Source organism: Schistocerca piceifrons, chromosome X, assembly GCF_021461385.2.
Source record: "Schistocerca piceifrons isolate TAMUIC-IGC-003096 chromosome X, iqSchPice1.1, whole genome shotgun sequence".
Lineage (NCBI taxonomy): Eukaryota > Metazoa > Arthropoda > Insecta > Orthoptera > Acrididae > Schistocerca > Schistocerca piceifrons.
In genome coordinates this window covers 424601503-424619951 of record NC_060149.1, presented here as the reverse complement: position 1 = coordinate 424619951, position 18449 = coordinate 424601503, and the positions used below count along the sequence as shown (strand labels likewise).

The 18449-nt window shown below is 44.5% G+C and overlaps 1 protein-coding gene across 1 annotated transcript in view; it reads left to right on the top strand.

The window, feature by feature from the left end:
- LOC124722394 (Golgi-associated plant pathogenesis-related protein 1-like) overlaps positions 1-18449 on the top strand; it is an 87391-nt gene that overhangs the window by 50830 nt on the left and 18112 nt on the right. The window contains exon 3 of the mRNA XM_047247565.1: positions 12041-12170. Within this exon, the coding sequence (XP_047103521.1) occupies positions 12041-12170 (130 nt within the window). The remainder of the gene's footprint in view (positions 1-12040; positions 12171-18449) is intronic.

Sequence of the window (18449 nt, the reverse complement as noted above, 5' to 3'; positions counted from 1 at the left end):
ACAAGAGGTGACTGAGACGTGTAACCAATGGCAGCACATACCATCACGCCGGGTGATACGCCAGTATGGCGATGACAAATACACGTTTCCAATGTGCGTTCACCGCGATGTCGCCAAGCACGGATGCGACCACCATGATGCTGTAAACAGAACCTGGATTCAACCGAAAAAATGACGTTTTGCGATTCGTGCACCCAGGTTCGTCGTTGAGTACACCTTCGCAGGCGCTCCTGTCTGTGATGCAGCGTCAAGGGTAACCGCAGCCATGGTCTCCGAGCTGATAGTCCATGCTGCTGCAAACGTCGTCGAACTGTTCGTGCAGATGGTTGTTGTCTTGCAAAACGTCCCCATCTGTTGACTCAGGGATCGAGGAGTGGCTGCACGGTCCGTTACAGCCATGCGGATAAGATGCCTGTCATCTCGACTGCTAGTGATACGAGGCCATTGGGATCCAGCACGGCGTTCCGTATTATCCTCCTGAAGCCACAGATTCCATATTCTGCTAACAGTCATCGGATCTCGACCAACGCGAGCAGCAATGTGGCGATACGATAAACAGCAATCGCGATAGGCTACAATCCGACCTTTATCAAAGTCAGAAACGTGATGGTACACATTTCTCCTCCTTACACGAGGCATCACAACAACGTTTCACCAGGCAACGCCGGTCAACTGCTGCTTGTGTATGGAAAATCGGTTGGAAACTTTCCTCGTGTCAGCACGTTGTAGGTGTCACCACCAGCGCCAACCTTGTGTGACTGCTCTGAAATGCTAATCATTTGCATATCACAACATCTTCTTCCTGTCGGTTAAATTTCGCGTCTGTAGCACGTCATCTTCGTGGTGTAGCAATTTTAATGGCCAGTAGTGTAGGACCATTAACGAAATGATAGGCACATCATCATTAACCTGATATGCAAAATAAATTTTTTACCGAATAGTTCTTGTAAAATTGTTTGAGAAAGATTGCACACCATGCGCCTCGATTCCGTCAATGCCGACCGGCCGAGAGGTAGCAAACACTTTCGGCCTCCCCTTTCGAACAAACGAATGAACTCTCGCAGAGCTTTGGATGCAAAAAGGGTTAGTGCGCATCGGTCACATTATCCTGCGTGGACTCGACGACTGGTACTGGACGTTGGCGCAGTGGGAGACCGTTGCAGCATTTGATGACTCGTGATACCTTCTTCGTCATGGCGATGGGTGAGCGCGAATCCGTCGTCTTCCTGTGGAACAGCTACTTGACGCCTGTACTGGCGGCGGCTTCGATAAGCTCTGGAGAACATTCACGTGGGCATCCATGGGTCCAGTGACGGCCGAGGAGTATCGTACACAGGTTGCAGACCACATACACCAATTCATGACGATGATGTTTGCCAACAGCAGTGGCATTCTTAACAAGATAATGCGCCATGTCACAAGGTCAAGAGTGTGATGGAGTGGTTCGAGGAACACAGTGGCAAGTTCCAGTTGATGTGTTGGCCCCCCAACTCGCCAGTTATGAACCAGATCGAACACATCTGGGATGTGATTGAACGTGGCTTCAGAGCTCATCGTTCCTCTCCGCGTAGTTTACGGGAATTAGGTGACTTGTGTGTCCAGATGTAATGCCAACTCCCTCCAGCGATCTACTAAGGCCTCATTGCTTCCATGCTACCAAGCGTCGCATCTGTTATCCGTGACAAACGTGGACATACCGGCTATTAGGTAGGTGGTCATAATGTTTTGGCTGATCAGTGTGTAATTACGTAGGGCTTTCAAAAAGTAAGTACCCACAGAGTCCCACGCTAAGACTGTGAAAACAAGAGAGGCGCACTATCAGAAGAGGGTACATGTCCCGGGTTTCCTGCAGAGACAGTTTTGCTGTGGTACGGATAATAGGTACATCACAGTGTACTATTTAAATGACGTGGGAACTGGAAACATCCTCCAAAGTTGAAGTGTACAGGACAGTACAATTCTTGTGGGAAAAACGTCTAAATTGTATATAGATTCACCGTGAAACTCTGGTGGTATATGGGACAGATGCAATAAGGTGCCCAGGCATAGCGAAATGGTGCCAAAATTTGACCAAGGCTGCACAGACGTGAGTTGTGTTGATCGGGAAGCCCACATCATGCCATATTTTCTGCAACATGAAAGGACATGTCGAGGAAAGATTTTCCAACGAAGAGGACAGTCACATAGGGCTTTTCAGACGGCTCTGTGACAAATGAGCGGATTTCTGTCGTCTAGGAATTGAACGATTACCGACCGGTGTTTTCAGAAACGTGGTGGCAGTTTTGACAAATCGTGTCATGTATCTGTGTCGCCTTGAAGTGTAGTGCAGTATGAAATAAAAGCTACTTAACCTGCCATAATAATGAGTAACTTAGCTTTTGAAGTCCCGTTGTATATCAGTTGTATATCGAACAGTTTATCTAGTTATGAAAATTTCGAAGCGAGGAATAGCAAGAAACATACAAGGGAGACTCAGAACAGACCAAAAAGGGAATTTAATAACAGACATCGACGAAGGAGAACTGGATGACACGATTGAACAGACCGCAACAGTGAATCCCCAGGGTTGGACGGAATTCCCTTACAATTTTACCAGATTTTTCTTCCCATAAACGAAGAACAAACTTCTAAAATTTATGCAGGGGTTCTCAGGAGGAATGGTCAATACTCGGAGATATGGCACGAACGATCGTCTGAAGCAAAGATATTCGTATGAATATATACCGCTGCTCTGAATGTTTTCCGAGACAGAACACATTTAATGTACATAGTTATTTATTTTATCTATTATTTAACATATTATCGGGTTTACACTTGTAGACATGTAGAACTGTTAGTAAACATTACACTATGATTTTTGCAAAGTATCAGTTAAAAAATACGTATTTTAACACATTCACCTTTAAGCATTATCGTATACGTCACGTTGCAACTGTTGTGCAGCTCGCAGTAAATGTTCGGATAGCCCACGGCCAACTTCAGTGTATTTGCGCACTCTAGGGAGAACCTGCTGTGTTGTTTGTCTGAGTGCCTCTGCGAGTTCCCTAATGAGAGCAGCAGTGTCCGTGATGCGACCAAGCGCATTATCTCGCATATTTACCTTTCGGTCTTACACCTCAGATTTCGCCCAACTCCATAAACAAAACACTAGCTCTGGCTATATTGGTGGCCAGTTAATTGTACTACCACGTCGAATCCAGCGATTAGGGTAAGTGCGATTGATTGTTTCCTCAAACGTCTGGTAATATGTGGAAGAGCTCGGTCATTTCCAGAAAATTCAAGTATTCCGGTCATTTGCTCTTCTAAAATGACTTACCTATCAAGGAAATTGATCTCCACTGTAGCGCGTCAGCTTTCCTGCGACTATCGATGATTATTACTTGTGTTGACTTCATTCCGTGCAAACTTGCCTTGGCCAGTGAGGAGTATTGATGGAAGAAAGTGACAAGAAATGTGCTAAGACACTCTGGTAAACACTCTACAAAAAGGAATTCGACTTGTCGGAAAGTGCCCACGGTATTCATCGACATCAGCAGGGGCTCTGCCATCACAAAAGACGTAAACATACACCATATATGCATAGTCTTCATTCTTGTAGATGTGTAGCATTTTACGAGTCGTTAGCGCTGGTACAAACACAGTTAACAGATTCCTTTCCCTGGTACACTCTCAATCGCTCGCACTATTTCACACACAACGCACCATGGACCACTGCTCGTTCAAGGGTCTAGTTCAATGGCAGACGTATATCCCGAGCAAAGAGGTTGAAAGCAACAAGGTACGTTAAGCTAGAATGAGTGGGTAAGATACATGCGTGCGCACCACTAGCCCAAAAACAAATGTACATTAAATGTGTTCTGTCTCTGAAGCCATTCGGAATAGGACATATGTCTATATGAAGTTTTTTTCCCTCAAACGAGCGTTCCTGTCATGTCCCTGAATATCGACCATTCCTCCTGAAACCCCCTGTATAATTAATTAAGAGACCTGAGTAGTAATTTACCAAAGGAACTTTTAAAAGAGATAATGATATTATTTTACGAAAACTGAGGAAATAAAGCAATTGGAACCTAAGACCGAATTTCTTATTGAACCTACTGTAAAATAATGGCGCGTACCCTCGAACAAATGCTGAGAATATTAATGGACATAGGGCAGTATTAAACTAGTTTCAGCAATGGAAAACGTAACCTAATATACACACACACAAGATGATTCTTACTAACGTTTAACCCCGGAAGCGACGTAGATGACGCTGAGACAACTAATTTAATATGAGACACGTCGGGTCGCAAATGTCGGGAAGTACCCGAAAAATGCGTGAGGAATGTTGAACATGTGACGCCACTAGATGACGCACCTCGCCGCATGTCCAGTGCTTGGGCTTGGAGGGATGTTTGAGCGATGCAATACTTACATTCGAGCAAACGGTGAAAATTTAAAACACCATTTGTAAATCTGGTCTATTGTAAATGCAGAAGTCACGAAAGTATCATCCACGCTGTAGCCTAGTAAAATCTGTTCTTATTTTCTGTTTCTTTCCTTTCGTCCCTTCTGGTTTTGTTTACAGACACTATTTAGCAAAGAAAACATAGATCATTTACTGGTAATGGCGCAGTTCGGAACCTTACATGTGACATGTGACACAATACGGTACATTTTGTTGTACCTTACTTTGCAATGAACCAGCGGAGACTGTGAGGCCGGTAAATAAAATAATAAATCTTACCTGAATCTAAACACATGATTGTCTGACGCAATGAAAAACATACTGCCTGCCAGACGCAAGACTAGAACCCTGATCTCCACGTGCGTAAATCGCGCACGTGGGCCCATAGCCACTGCGACGTCAATACTTGACTTGGGTTGGGATGATCGGGCGCGATAGACCGATAATCTCAACCGCTGTTCGTGCGGCGAGATGCGTCATGTTGTGGCGTCTTATGTTCAACATTTGTCATCCATTTTTGGATTATTTCCCGATATTTGAGGCCTCGTGTGTCTTGTATTAAATTACTTGTCTCAGTATCATCCATGTCACTTCGGAGGTTTTTAAGTTAATAAGAATCACTCCGTATAATACCATAGCCTAAGGCTGTAAAATTAAATGTGCAATAAGGTAAACTAATACTTCTTGTATGTGCAGAACTGATACCAGACGATCACGTGACATAGAATTGAAGGAGGAAGAGATTAGTGAGTAACGTCCCGTCGACATCGAGGTCATTAGAGACGTATCACAAGCTCGGATTAGGGAAGGAAGGGGAAGAAAATCGGCCGTGCCCTTTCAAAGGAACCATCCCGGCATTTGCCCAAAGCAACTTAGGGAAATCACGGGAAACCTAAATCAGGAAGGCCGGACACAGGTTTGAACCGTCATCCTCCCGAATCCTATTCCAGTGTGTTAACCACTGGGCCACTTCTCTCGGTCGTAGAAATAAAATGGTGCGTAGCTGCTAATCGGTTGTATGGAATCAGCATAATAAAATGGGCCCACGAGGAGAAGTGACAAAGTAACAGAAATGAGCTACCGACTCTGGACGTGCCCATGATCACACTGTGAATGATGATGCTGATGATGTTGTTGTTTGGTTTGTGGGGAGCTCAACTGCACGGTTATCAGCGCCCGTACAAATTTCCAACCTTTCTCAGTCCAATCTCGCCACTTTCATGAATGATAATGAAATGATGACATCACAAACACCCAGTCATCTCGAGGCAGGTGAAAATCGCTGACATCGCCGGGAATCGAACCCGGGACCCCGTGCTCGGGAAGCGAGAACGCGACCGCGAGACCACACGCTGCGGATAACGGTGAATGAAGTCGCCTGTTCTTTTTTATGTATCATCATGAACTGTCAAACGTTTCTACAAGGAACACCGGTACTGTATTACTCGCAGACACGGTTTTGCCATTTTCAAACGATGTGTGGTGTCGATAGTACCGATGGTCGAATGAGGCTTTTAGCGCGCAGTTTGTGAAATTTGTAGGTCAGCCTGGATTTGGTTCTGTAGTGTTTTTGGTGTTTTTCACGTTTCATGACACGGATCCACTCACCAACATTAATATTGTTGTCGCGTAGTCAGTCCGCGCTGAGCCTGCCGCTGTGGCCGAGCGGTTCTAGGCGCTTCAGTCTGGAACCGCGCTGCTGCTGCGGTCGCAGGTTCGAATCCTGCCTCGGGCATGGATGTGTGTGATGTCCTTAGGTTAGTTTGGTTTAAGTAGTTCTAAGTTAGGGGACTGATGACCTCAGATGTTAAGTCCCATAGTGCTCAGAGCCATTTGAACCATTTGAAGTCCGCGCTGGCCATTACCTCCTTGTCGAACGTTGGTAGTAGCGGATGTGTTGTCTTGGCCGTGCTGGTGTGGAGGCTTTATTTCGAAATGCAGTTGCTGCAACCTGGAACAATTGAGGTAATATGCATTCATGAGCACTAATGTTACAGGAAACGGAATGCCGTATTTAGAGAGCGTTTAATGTTTAAACTTTTTCGATACTGTAACTTGTGTTTTTCCTATTAGAACATTGTCTGTTTATGCACTTCATATGAGAGGCAATAAATTGAAAATGAGACAGACGGAAAAAGTAAATAAACTGTTCATTATTTCAAAAGTAATCATCATTTACTCCTAATGCTAGACAAAATGATTCACGCCTTCAGGGAAAAATGTTTCCGTTGCGACGGAACCATGATTGTATCCAGGCATGCACCTCTTCGTGCGTCCGCAGCTCGTGGTCGTACGGTAGCGTTCTCGCTTCCCACGCCCGGGTTCCCGGGTTCGATTCCCGGCGGCGTCAGGGATTTTCTCTGCCTCGTGATGGCTGGGTGTTGTGTGATGTCCTTAGGTTAGTTAGGTTTAAGTAGTTCTAAGTTCTAGGGGACTGATGACCATAGCTGTTAAGTCCCATAGTGCTCAGAGCCATTTGAACCATTTTTTTAACCTCTTTGTGCGAAGCAAATCGACGGTAACGAATATCTGTCCTCAGGGCTCCAAAAATATGGAACTCGCATGAGCAACATGCAGGCCCACACGCTGCCAAGGTTGTTTCGAGTACGCTGCTGAAGTTTCGCTGGGAAGCCCTTACACATCCGCCATACAGTCCCGATTTCTCCTTATGCAATTTCCACATTTTTGGAGCGGTAAAGAAAGGCAGTCGTGGCTGTAGATTTGCTTCGGACGAAAAGGTGCAAGCCTGGGTAAAATTATGTTTCCGTAAGCAGCAGCACACATTTTGCCATGAAGGTATTTATCGGTTTGTCTCATTGTGGGATAAATATATCAACAGATATGGCGATTACTTTTGAAATAATAAACAGTTTATTTACTTTTTTACATCTGTCTCGTGTTGATTTGACTGTTCCTTATAATATCTAAAATAAATTACGTGGCAGTGTTCTGTCAATAGCCCCAACAGTGGCAAAAAGAACCATATCTGCGCTTAGGTATTTCGTGACCCAAGTGACTCGACGTCTCATACACAAAATCTTATACGATACGCTAACGTTTGGAGGACTAAACTTTATTGGCGTTACTACTAAATCCAAAATTATATACGTGTGCAATAAGTATAGACAATGCCAAATTACACCAAATAGTCTAATGGCACACTTGTAATATGTAATAGTTGCACATCGTTTTCGCCCTCCAATAAATGTCTTGCACTTACCTAACGATGCTTCCCATCTGAAACACGTCCTCAGCTCATAATGCCGGAAAATAAAGTGACCAGTGTGAAAGAAGTATACAAAAATTAATGTAATTCTCACATAACGACTTATCAGCAGTCTGGACAGATATACATTATTGAGAGCCCCCATCAGCAATCAGACCGCCACTGTACACAGCAGTCAACAGAAAAAAGAAGCAAATCAGAGTTTAACGTCCTATCGTCAACGAGGTCGTTAGGAATGGAGCGCTATTTTGGATTGGGGAAATATGCCGTGCACTTTCAAAAGAACCAATTCGGCATTCGCCTTAAGCGGTTCGAGAAAATCATGAAAAACCTTAAGAAATCGCCATTTGAACTGAACCGACGTCCGCCTCCCCCCCCCCCCCCCCTCCTCAATACGAGACCAGAATCTTGTCATGCTATTGCGCTACCTCGCTCGGCCGTGGCCAGCCCGAAGATGACCCTACGTCAATTTAAGTCCCTCACTTTCAGCCTCTTGTCTTCTCTCTGTCGGATGACGCTCTCCCCGGACAAAGAGACAGTTGTTCCATGGAATTTCGGGAGAATTGCAGGATGTCGACTACTTTTTGCCACGGCGTTTCAGCACAGTCTTCTGGCTATCCTCAAACGTACACTGGCGAAAGTACCCTGCCGGCGCTCGCATGGTGTACTTCTAAGCTGTGCAAGAGCTACTTAGTGGATGCGGCTCGGCTGTAAGTGTCCGTTGCTACGAAAGCTCTGTGGTGCAATCTGCCTTCTACATGAACAACTGGGCTGAAAGGAATGGGACAGAAACGGGAGGGGAAAGAGGTAGGAAGGAAATTATGATTTCCAGCCGCACAGAGCATAGCGGGAATGAAACAGCGAGAGTTAAAAATTTGTGCCGGACCAGGACACTAACCCTAGTGATCAATTTTTCTAGAACGGTTGCCTTAACCGCCTCGGCCACATGGATACGCTTTCCGTCAGACCCAAAATTCCAGTTTCCCGCTCGCCGCACCGAAGCGTTCTCGCCCATTTACCTCCTTCACGTAGATTTCTGTCGCACATGTCCGACAGAACAGACACCACTAGCGATGTAGCAGCTTGGGCACATACACTCTAAGACAAAAATTGCGACGCAGCACGAAAGAATTATCCGAATTGGACAGTAATCATATGTGATGTACATGTATAAACAAACAAATGATTTCAATTTCAGATAAGTTGAATGATTTATTCAAGAGAAAGAGCTTCACAATTCAGCAAGGCAGTAATGCATTGGTCCGTGTCTGACCCTTATGCAAGCAGTTATTCGGCTTGGCACTGATTGATAGAGTTATAATTGTCCTCCTGAGAGATATCCGACCAAATTCTGTCCAGCTGGCGAGTTAGATTGTCAAAATCCCGAGCAGGTTGGAAGGTCCTGCCCATAATGCTCCGCACGTTCTCAGTTGGTGAGAGATCCGGCGACTTTGCTGGTAGAATTTGGCAAACACAAAGACATGCAGTAGAAATTCTCAGCATATGCGGGCGGTCATTATTTTGCTGAAATGTAACCCTTGGATGGCTTTCCACAAAGGGCAACAAAACATGGCGTAGAATATCGTTGACGAACCACTGTGCTATAAGGATTCCGCGGATGACAACCGAAGGGGTCCTGCTATGAAATGAAATTGCACCCCACACCATCACTCCTAGTTGTTGGGACGTATAGCGGGCGAAAGTCAGGTTGGTGTCCCACTGTTGACCGGGGCGTCTCCAGACACATCTTCAATGGTCAGTGGAGTTCAGTTCGAAGCGGGATTCATCACTGAAGACAATTCTACTCCAGTGGATGAGATTCCAGACCGAAGACATGTCCAAAAGAACAGACACCACTCATATGCATAATTCTATGTGCGCGACAGCTGTTTCATGAAAAAGTTTGATGCAGATGCACGACTGACGTCGGAATTCCTACTGTAATGAGAAATCTGCGTGTAGGGATTAATGGCCGAGGACCGTTGCGGTGCAGCGAGCGAGAAGCGTGTCCAGGTGGCCGAGGCAGTTAAGGCAAGCGTTTTAGAGAAACAGCATCCAGGTTCGAGTCCCTGTCCGACAGCCGCCTGTGTGGCGGTGCGGTTCTAGGCGCTTCAGTCTGGAACCGCGTGACCGATACGGTCGGAGGTTCGAATCCTGCCTCGAACATGGATGTGTGTGATGTCCGTAGGTTAGTTAGGTTTAAGTAGTTCTAAGTTCTAGGGGACTGATGACCACAGATGTTAAGTCACATAGTGCTCAGAGCCATTTGAACCATTTGAACCCTGTCCGACACAGTTTCAACTCCCGCCTTTGCATTCCCATGGCGCCCTCTGTGGCTGGAAGTCATCATTTCCTTCCTATCTCTTTCCTGTCCGTTTCCTTTCCATTCCTTACACCCCAGTTATTCATGCATATGTCCCAGCTGCTTCATCGCAAGTGGTGTCCCGACAGAAGAGACACCACTCCATGTGCGACAGAACAGGCACTTCTAATGTCTAGATAGCTGCCTTATCTATATTACACCGATCATCTTCATGTCTTAGTAAGATATCAGTTACGCATAGTAAGAAATTTACCTATGACAACAGTCTATGCGGTATTCAAATGGAATCAATCGTCTCGACTAATCTAGTTCTCAGAATGTCGTATTTCTACTGATTCCTTGATGATCACATCACAGAAGTATGAAGTATGGGGCACAATTTACATTACAGTCCATGGAATGACCAGCATTAATACACACTAATTACACATTTTACGAGTAAAATGCTTCATTGGGTCGTCGGTGCAATTTTCGCCTTCCAGTGTTTGAAAAGAGATCAAATTTACAACTGTTCGCACCACATTAGAAGCCTCCAGTCTGTTACTGTCGAGTTTCTGTGTCGTTTGGTGTACTGAAGACGTGTAGCTTTATAAGTTGAACCTTCCTGGCAAATTAAAACGGTGTGCCGGCCGAGACTCGAACTCGGGATCTTTGCCTTTCTCAGGCAAGTGCTCTACCAACTGAGCTACCCAAGCACGACTCACGCCCGCTCCTCACAGCTTTACTTCTGCCAGTACCTCGTCTCCTACCTTCCAAACTTTACAGAAGCTCTCCTGCGAACCTTGCAGAACTAGAACTCCTGGAAGAAAGGATATTGCGGAGACATGGTTTAGCCACAGCCTGGGGGATGTTTCCAGAACGAGATTTTCACTCTGTAGCGGAGTGTGCGCTGTTATGAAACTTCATGGCAGATTAAAACTGTGTGCACTTGCCCGCAGTTGCTCGCGAAAGGCAAAGGTCCCGAGTTCGAGTCTCGGCCCGGCATACAGTTTTAATCTGCCAGGAAGTTTCATAACAGCGCACACTCCACTGCAGAGTGAAAATCTCATTCCAGCTTTATAAGTTTCTGCGAGTAATGGCCTTTTGTGAGGCATCTCACTCCAAATGTCCATTGTATGCTGTTCTCTTCACAATATTCGGCCAGAAATTGGTTGAGATGGAACTGCATTCACTGACAGCAGAAATTCCTGTCGGGTTTGAAACCGACTTTCTTGGCAAGGTGTGATTCTCGTCTCCAGTCCCTGTCCGTTAGGATGTTTCTCGGCCTAATCTTCTTACGCCGTATAACATTGCTGTGAGTGATACACCGTTCCTCATACACACATCATATGGTCGAGCAACTTGTGGCTTTGTCATGGGCACGTCCAAATACGATTAACTCCTTTCTGTCATTCTGGCACGTCTCCGCTTTGATCCATCTTACTGCGCTGATTCCATAGAACCGAGTGGCAAACACAAACCACTTCATTCATATGAATTACATCAGCGGTGGAGCGTCACATAACGACCTGATGTCAGTTCTACACCATGTACAGCGCTACAAACCGTGGTTTTTCAGGGGCATAACTGATATTTTGTCCGTTGAGCTTAGATATACAGGTGGACAATGTTCTCTAAGCAAATCAACCATTCTAAGTGCAGCTAGAAACTGCAGAGACATTATGTCTTTCCTATCATCCAGGACTGATTTCTTATACGTCTGCCTCGTAATGACTGGGTGTTGTATGATGTCCTTAGGTTAGTTAGGTTTAAGTAGTTCTAAGTTCTAGGGGACTGATGGCCATAGATGTTAAATCCCATAGTGCTCAGAGCCATTTGAACCATTTTTTTTTTCTTATACGGAAATGTTGACGTGAGCCCAATGGTCCTTTAAGTCAACCATAGATTTGACGTGCATATTACGCTATACTATGACAGCAACCTATGGAAGTCAATTAAATATTGTTGAAAGACTGAGAGCGGTTATTCCAGACTGCATATAAATTATAAGTTTTATTTGTAACTTGTGTTGCAAGCGATAACGGTGTTTTTCTTTCCACAGCTTTGCAGTTACGCGCAGGCCTGGGCAAACCACTTGGCACACGTGAACACATTCTACTACCGGACAGACCGCGACATCGGCCAAAACCTGTTTTGCCGGCCTACTACGACCCTCCAGGCAGATGTCACAGGTGCGTAATGTACGTTCACGCTAAGTTACCAACCGTCCGCTTCTCTTCATTGCTTCCCCTTCTTCAAGATGAGGATGATAACGCTGATAAACTGTGTGCCAGGAGAAAGTTTCAGCATGGACACTGCCTCGGTGCATTTGGAGAGATGTAGGTCTCTGGCGTCACGGGGTTTCATTCGCCAGTTCTAACATTTCTAACATCAACAACAAACTGTATACGACTCAGTGCATACTTTTATCAGGCACACAGTGAAAATTTTATTTTTTTCCTCTAAAAATAGAAACGTAAGTTCCCCTGTCCTAAAAATTTCCCTTCACATTTGACGCAAATTTTGTTTTTTATTTAATACGTGCCTCTGTGCGTAATTAGTAAACTCTGTTTAGGTCTAGGTAAAACTGATGCCGGTAGATGTAACTAGCACATAAATGATTTTGAAATTGGCAGTAAAAAGAATTTTTGTCCGTAAGAAGCAATAAATCCTGAGCAACGTTATCGAGTGAGATGAAGAATATTAACTTGCTGTAATAATAACTTGTTCATCAGAATCAAATTATGATCCTCTGTAGGGATAATAAACCTAAGAAGAAACGGTAGTAACTGTTCGTTTCGTCAGCGGGCTACTGAAAAATGTTTCTACAGTTGTATTTCAATGTGGCTAGCAGTACTCTTCGTATTTGGTGAGTTTTGTTCTATCGACATTAATTAGGGCATGGTCCAAGGCATATTTCTCTGTCTAACGTTTCGCCTTCCAATACTCGAGATATCATCAGATGCTATAATAACTCAGAAAGCAGTTACAAACTCAAACAGGCTCAGCAAGCCAAATTATTAGTACTTATTCACGCAACGGCTGGTTCGTGACGTCGTCAGACTACTGCTTAAGATGGCGGCCTTGTAGCGACGTGTTTTTTGGAGCCTGCGACGTGTTAGTGTTTTAGGTGACCAATAAAGACAGTAAGACATCTACATAAAATAACACGTTAATAAGTTTATTTGCAATGTGTACACTTAATATTTGGGATATACATAACTTTGAAGTGTTGTTGGGTCCTTCTGTGGTTCAAATGGTTCAAATGGCTGTAAGCACTATGGGACTTAACATCTGTGGTCATCAGTCCCCTAGACTTAGAACCACTTAAACCTAACCAACCTAAGGACATCATACACATCCATGCCCGAGGCAGGATTCGAACCTGCGACCGTAGCAGCAGCGCGGTTCCGGACCGAAGTGCCTAGAACTGCTCGGCCATAGCGGGCGGCGGTCCTTCTGTGGTGCCGAGTTATACACAGTGTGAATAATGTTCTTGATAGAAACAAATAGTTTCGTGTTTATACAATCAGATAAGTCACTAGTAACTAATAATGCTTAGTAGCTTTGCAATCTTCCGTACTAAGGTTGATAAGTCTGCAGATTCACAGAGCATTGTGATGACGCTCTGACAAGGAAACCCTTGAGTGCGAGGTAGCTAAATGACAAGAACGTTTGTGGCATTCGACGCCCCACGTATTGTCTACCATGCAACCTCAATATTGGCTGCTATTGGCAACAGGGGCGAGACTGGAGGTGTCCAGTGGTGAGTACAGCATGAGGCTACGGAGCGTAGTTGAACTGCTTCGTCGAGAAGTACCTCACAACAGTGCTACAGTGCCAATGTTGTCGAAACAAAGCATGGCAATGGGAACCATAAACAAAGCAAACTTTGCGTTATATCTACAACAACAGATTCGGAAGTTGACATCTCGTCACAAAGGAACCCAAGGAATTTCGCAGAGTGAGAAAAAAGTGGCAGGTGAAGTATCAGCATTACTGCAGAGTGGCTCAGTGGAATGTGTGGTGTCGTATACGCTCGACTGTGCGGACAATGTACATGAGGAGCACAATGATGACGATACGTGCTTAACAAGCGAGACTGATATTGAAACAGGTGTCGAGCCATGTAGTTCATGGCTCCTGTCGGACAGGGAGCTACAAATGCCATATACAGTGAAACGTAGAAAATGATAATCTTTGTCTAAGAATTGGGTGCCAAACATAATTACCTGCGTGGAAGATCATCCGCAGCATGGTAAAAAAACAATAATGAACAGATTTAGATTAAGTCCGCAGCAATACGACCGTGTAGTGCCTAAGAGAAACAAAGGATATTCCAGGAGGACCAGGCGTACTTGTTACAAAAACTGGTGTTCGCGCGTTTGTAGGATGCTCGATACAGTTTACAGAATGTGCAAGATAGTGACCTACTAGGTTATGCACATCAAATTGCGCGCGACATATATTTCAGTGATTTAAGGGGAGCAGTGGATGGTTGCATATCTTCAAATAGAACTACAGAATTGGAAGATGTAAGGCAACGAAATTTCAAACATAGCGTCAACTTGACGATGCACAGAAAACTGCAGAATCCGCCCGAAAATTTATATATGAGATAAACAAACGTGTCCCATCGTTCAGTAAGGAATTTGTTTTCAGCTCCGACCTATCGGGATCTGAAGAGCAAATGCGTATGAAACGAACCCTGTAAATTAGAGCTATCAAGGTCAAATAACATCAGTGCCTTACGCATCCGTATACAACTATGCCGACTACTAATCTGGATGGTAAATTGGCCGGAAAGTTATTTATTGTGCTGCGAGGAGCTGGAGGTGCTCTTCCCCTACGATTCTTTCTCGCACGTGACGTCAAAGCAAACAAGAGTGGAAAAATGGGCGTAAGAGAACTACAACTGTGGTATGAGCACTGCTTTTGGCCAATAGTTGGTCAAGTAATTTGCTTTTGCTTGATTCCTGGTCTGCGTATAAAACAAAATACTGCTTTGGAGCAAGCTATCGCTCCTGAAAAGTGTGTGACATTGAAAATAACTACCTGGCAGCACTGGACAAATTCAGCCCTCTGGATTTTTTTTTCCAGTGCCTATAAAACATATTATCGCACTATCTGAAGCTATGCCTTAAAGGATAGCCAGTTTCACGATAAGCCCCACGACTGACTGTTTCGCATTCGGTTGCATGCCATCGCATTTCATTAGTTCTCATCACCCCGTTTCACCAGTATGATTCTAAACTGAAGAGCCAAAGAAACTGGTACACTTGCCTAATATCGTGTAGGGCCCCCGCGACCACGTAGAAATGCCGCAACACGACCTGGCATGGACTCGACTAATGTCTGATGTAGTGCTTGGAGGGAACTTACACCATGAATCCTGCTGGGCTGTCCATAAAACCGTAAGATTACTAGGGGGTGGAGGTCTCTGCTGAACAGTACGTTGCAAGGCATTCCAGATATGATCAGTAATGTTCGTGTTTGGGGAGTTTGGTGGCCAGCGGAAGTGTTTAAACTCAGAAGAGTGTCCCTTGAGCCACTCTGTAGCAATTCTGGATGTGTGTCTTGTTGTACTGTCCTGCTGGAATTGTCCAAGTCCGTCGGAATGCACAATGGACATTAATGGATGCAGGTGATCAGACAGGATGCTTACGCACGTGTCACCTGTCAGAGTCGTATCTAGACGTGTCAGGGGTACCATATCACTCCACTGCACACGCCCCACACTATTACAGAGCCTCTATCAGCTTGAACAGTCCCATGCTTACATGCAGGGACCATGGGTTCATGAGGTTGTCTCCGAACCCGTGCACGGCCATCCGCTTGATTCAATTTGAAACGATACTCGTCAGACCAGGCAACATGTTTCCAGACATCAACAGTTCAATGTCGGTACTGACGGGCATACGTGACGCATAAAGCTTTGTGTTGTGCAATCATCAAGGGTACACGAGTGGGCCTTCGGCTCCGAAAACCAATATCGATGATGTTCCGTTGAATGGTTCGCACGCTGACACTTGTTGATGGTCCAGCAGTGAAATCTTAGCAATTTGCGGAAGGTTTGCACTTCTGTCACGTTGAACGATTCTCTTCAGACGTCATTGGTGCATTTCTTGCAGGATCTTTTTCCTGCTGCAGCAATGTCTTATGTTTTACCGGTTTCCTTATATTCGCGGTAGACTCGTGAAATGGTCGCACGGGAAAATCCCCACTTCATCGCTGCGTCGGAGATGCTGAGTCCCATCGCTCGTGCACCGACTATAACACCACATTCAGACTCTCTTAAATCTTGATAACCCGCCATTGTAGCAGCAGTATCGGATCTAACAACTGCGCCAGACACTTGTTGCCTTATATAGGCGTTGCCGACAACAGCGCCGTATTCTGCCTGTTTACATATCCCTGTGTTTGATTACGCATGCCTGGGCTCGGTGAAGATGCCACCGATACCGCAGCTTGTAGTGGATACGTATAGACATTAGACTTGCTAAGCTTGTTTGAGATTATAACTGATTTCTGAATTGTTAGAGCCTTTGATGATGTCTCCAGCTAGAAGACAGCCAATAGGCAGAGAAATATGCCTCGGACCACTGCCTTATGAACATAAAAAACAAACAAAGGTCTCATTATTTAAATATAACTCTGGCTTCATAGCCAGAATTATGGAGAGAACCTTGAAAGAGACACTCCCAGACTGCAAACATTTAAATCAAGATGAGCAACGTCTTTTGTAATACAGAAGATTTCGCTCAGTCTACAGACTTATACTATAGGTTAAGTTGACGAGTCTCAAACAGACCATTGGAGAAGCAGCTATTTTTGTACTGAAAAAACTTTGCAACATTGGTTTCAAAATAGAATAAGTGCAAAAAATCGGAACACAACTAAGAACGGACGATTGGAAAGGTAAGTGGGTGTATTAAGATTTAGATGAAGATGTAATGGTCTGAGCTACGTTGCTCTTTCTATGTTACAGCAAGTAACCTTAAGAAATCAACGCTCAGATAATACATCTGGGATAATTTGCTATTTACACAGCAAACTTCAGCTCAGCTAGCCGCGCAGTATTAGCCGAGCGGTCTAAGGCGCTGCAGTCATGGACTGTGCGGCTGGTCTCGGCGGAGGTTCGAGTCCTCCCTCGGGCATGGGTGTGTGTGTTTGTCGTTAGGATAATTTAGGTTAAGTAGTGTGTAAGCGTAGGGACTGGTGACCTTAGCAGTTAAGTCCCATAAGATTTCACACACAATTGAACATTCAGCTCAGCTGACTATATAACCAAATTAATACCTTCAAGTGAGAAATACGTAATGTGTGTCTACCTTATATACTGTCCTCAGGGAACAATTGGAATAAAAAATCAATAAATATTTTAATTAACTAAGAACTGACACAGAGGAAGCAAAGTATATGTTACGCATTAGACTTATTTTCGGAATATGACGAAGAGTGTAGACCAGAACGAACTAAACAGCTGCTCTGTGCAGATGCTCGCAGTACTGATTACCTTGCTCCAGAAAAAGAGTTCAATTTCTTATTCTGTCCTCAGACTTTCGAACGGTGTAGTACGTACTTCCTATCCTGTTCCGTTCTTTTTTCTCCGAATATTTAATACTATCAATGCCATTAGTAAACCGTACTTCATATTCAAGTCTTTGGCTCCTCCTAAAACATTTACATACCGCTGTTCATTTTATTATTAAATTAACTCTCGTTGGGTATTTGAAGACAAATTCCACCATCCTATCTTCTTCCAGTAAGATTTTTCCAGTAAGTTCTCAGCTCACGTATTCTGTTTAAAGTTTCGTATTTGATCTGTCGACTTGATTTGTAACATGCTTATTAACACGACATTTCAAATTTTCCCAGACACCTTGCATGTTTGTTCCCCGATTCCCCAGAATGCTGTGTGTTGTGGTTCACTTCTTCTACGCATCCTTTTCTCATCTGTGCTGCTTTCCTTTAAGACTTTCCCCCTTTCTGGTTCCCGCCACATTGTGTAATTTTGTTTCATAAACAGCGAAATTTTTATATGTTTTAACGTTTTTCTCTGGGTTTGATATCTATTATGTCGGTAATTTATTTACTCCGTAAGCATAAACTACTTCTACAAGACCTGGCGGACACATCTGTACCGACCGACCGCATTATCATCAACATCTAAATACGTACTCTGCAAACCACCGTACGGTGCGTGGCAGAGGGCACCTTGTACCACTATTAATCATTTCCTTCCCTCTTCTACTCGCAAATAGAGCAAGCGCAAAACGACTGCCTACATTCCTCCATATGAGCACTTATTTCTTTTATCTTATATTCGTGATCCTTACGCGAAACGTATGTTGGCGGCGGTAGAAATGTTTTGCTCTCAGCTTCACATACCGGTTCTCTAAAATTCCTCAACAGCGTTCCTCGAAAAGAACGTCACCTTCCCTCCAGGGATTCCCATTTGAGTTCGCGAA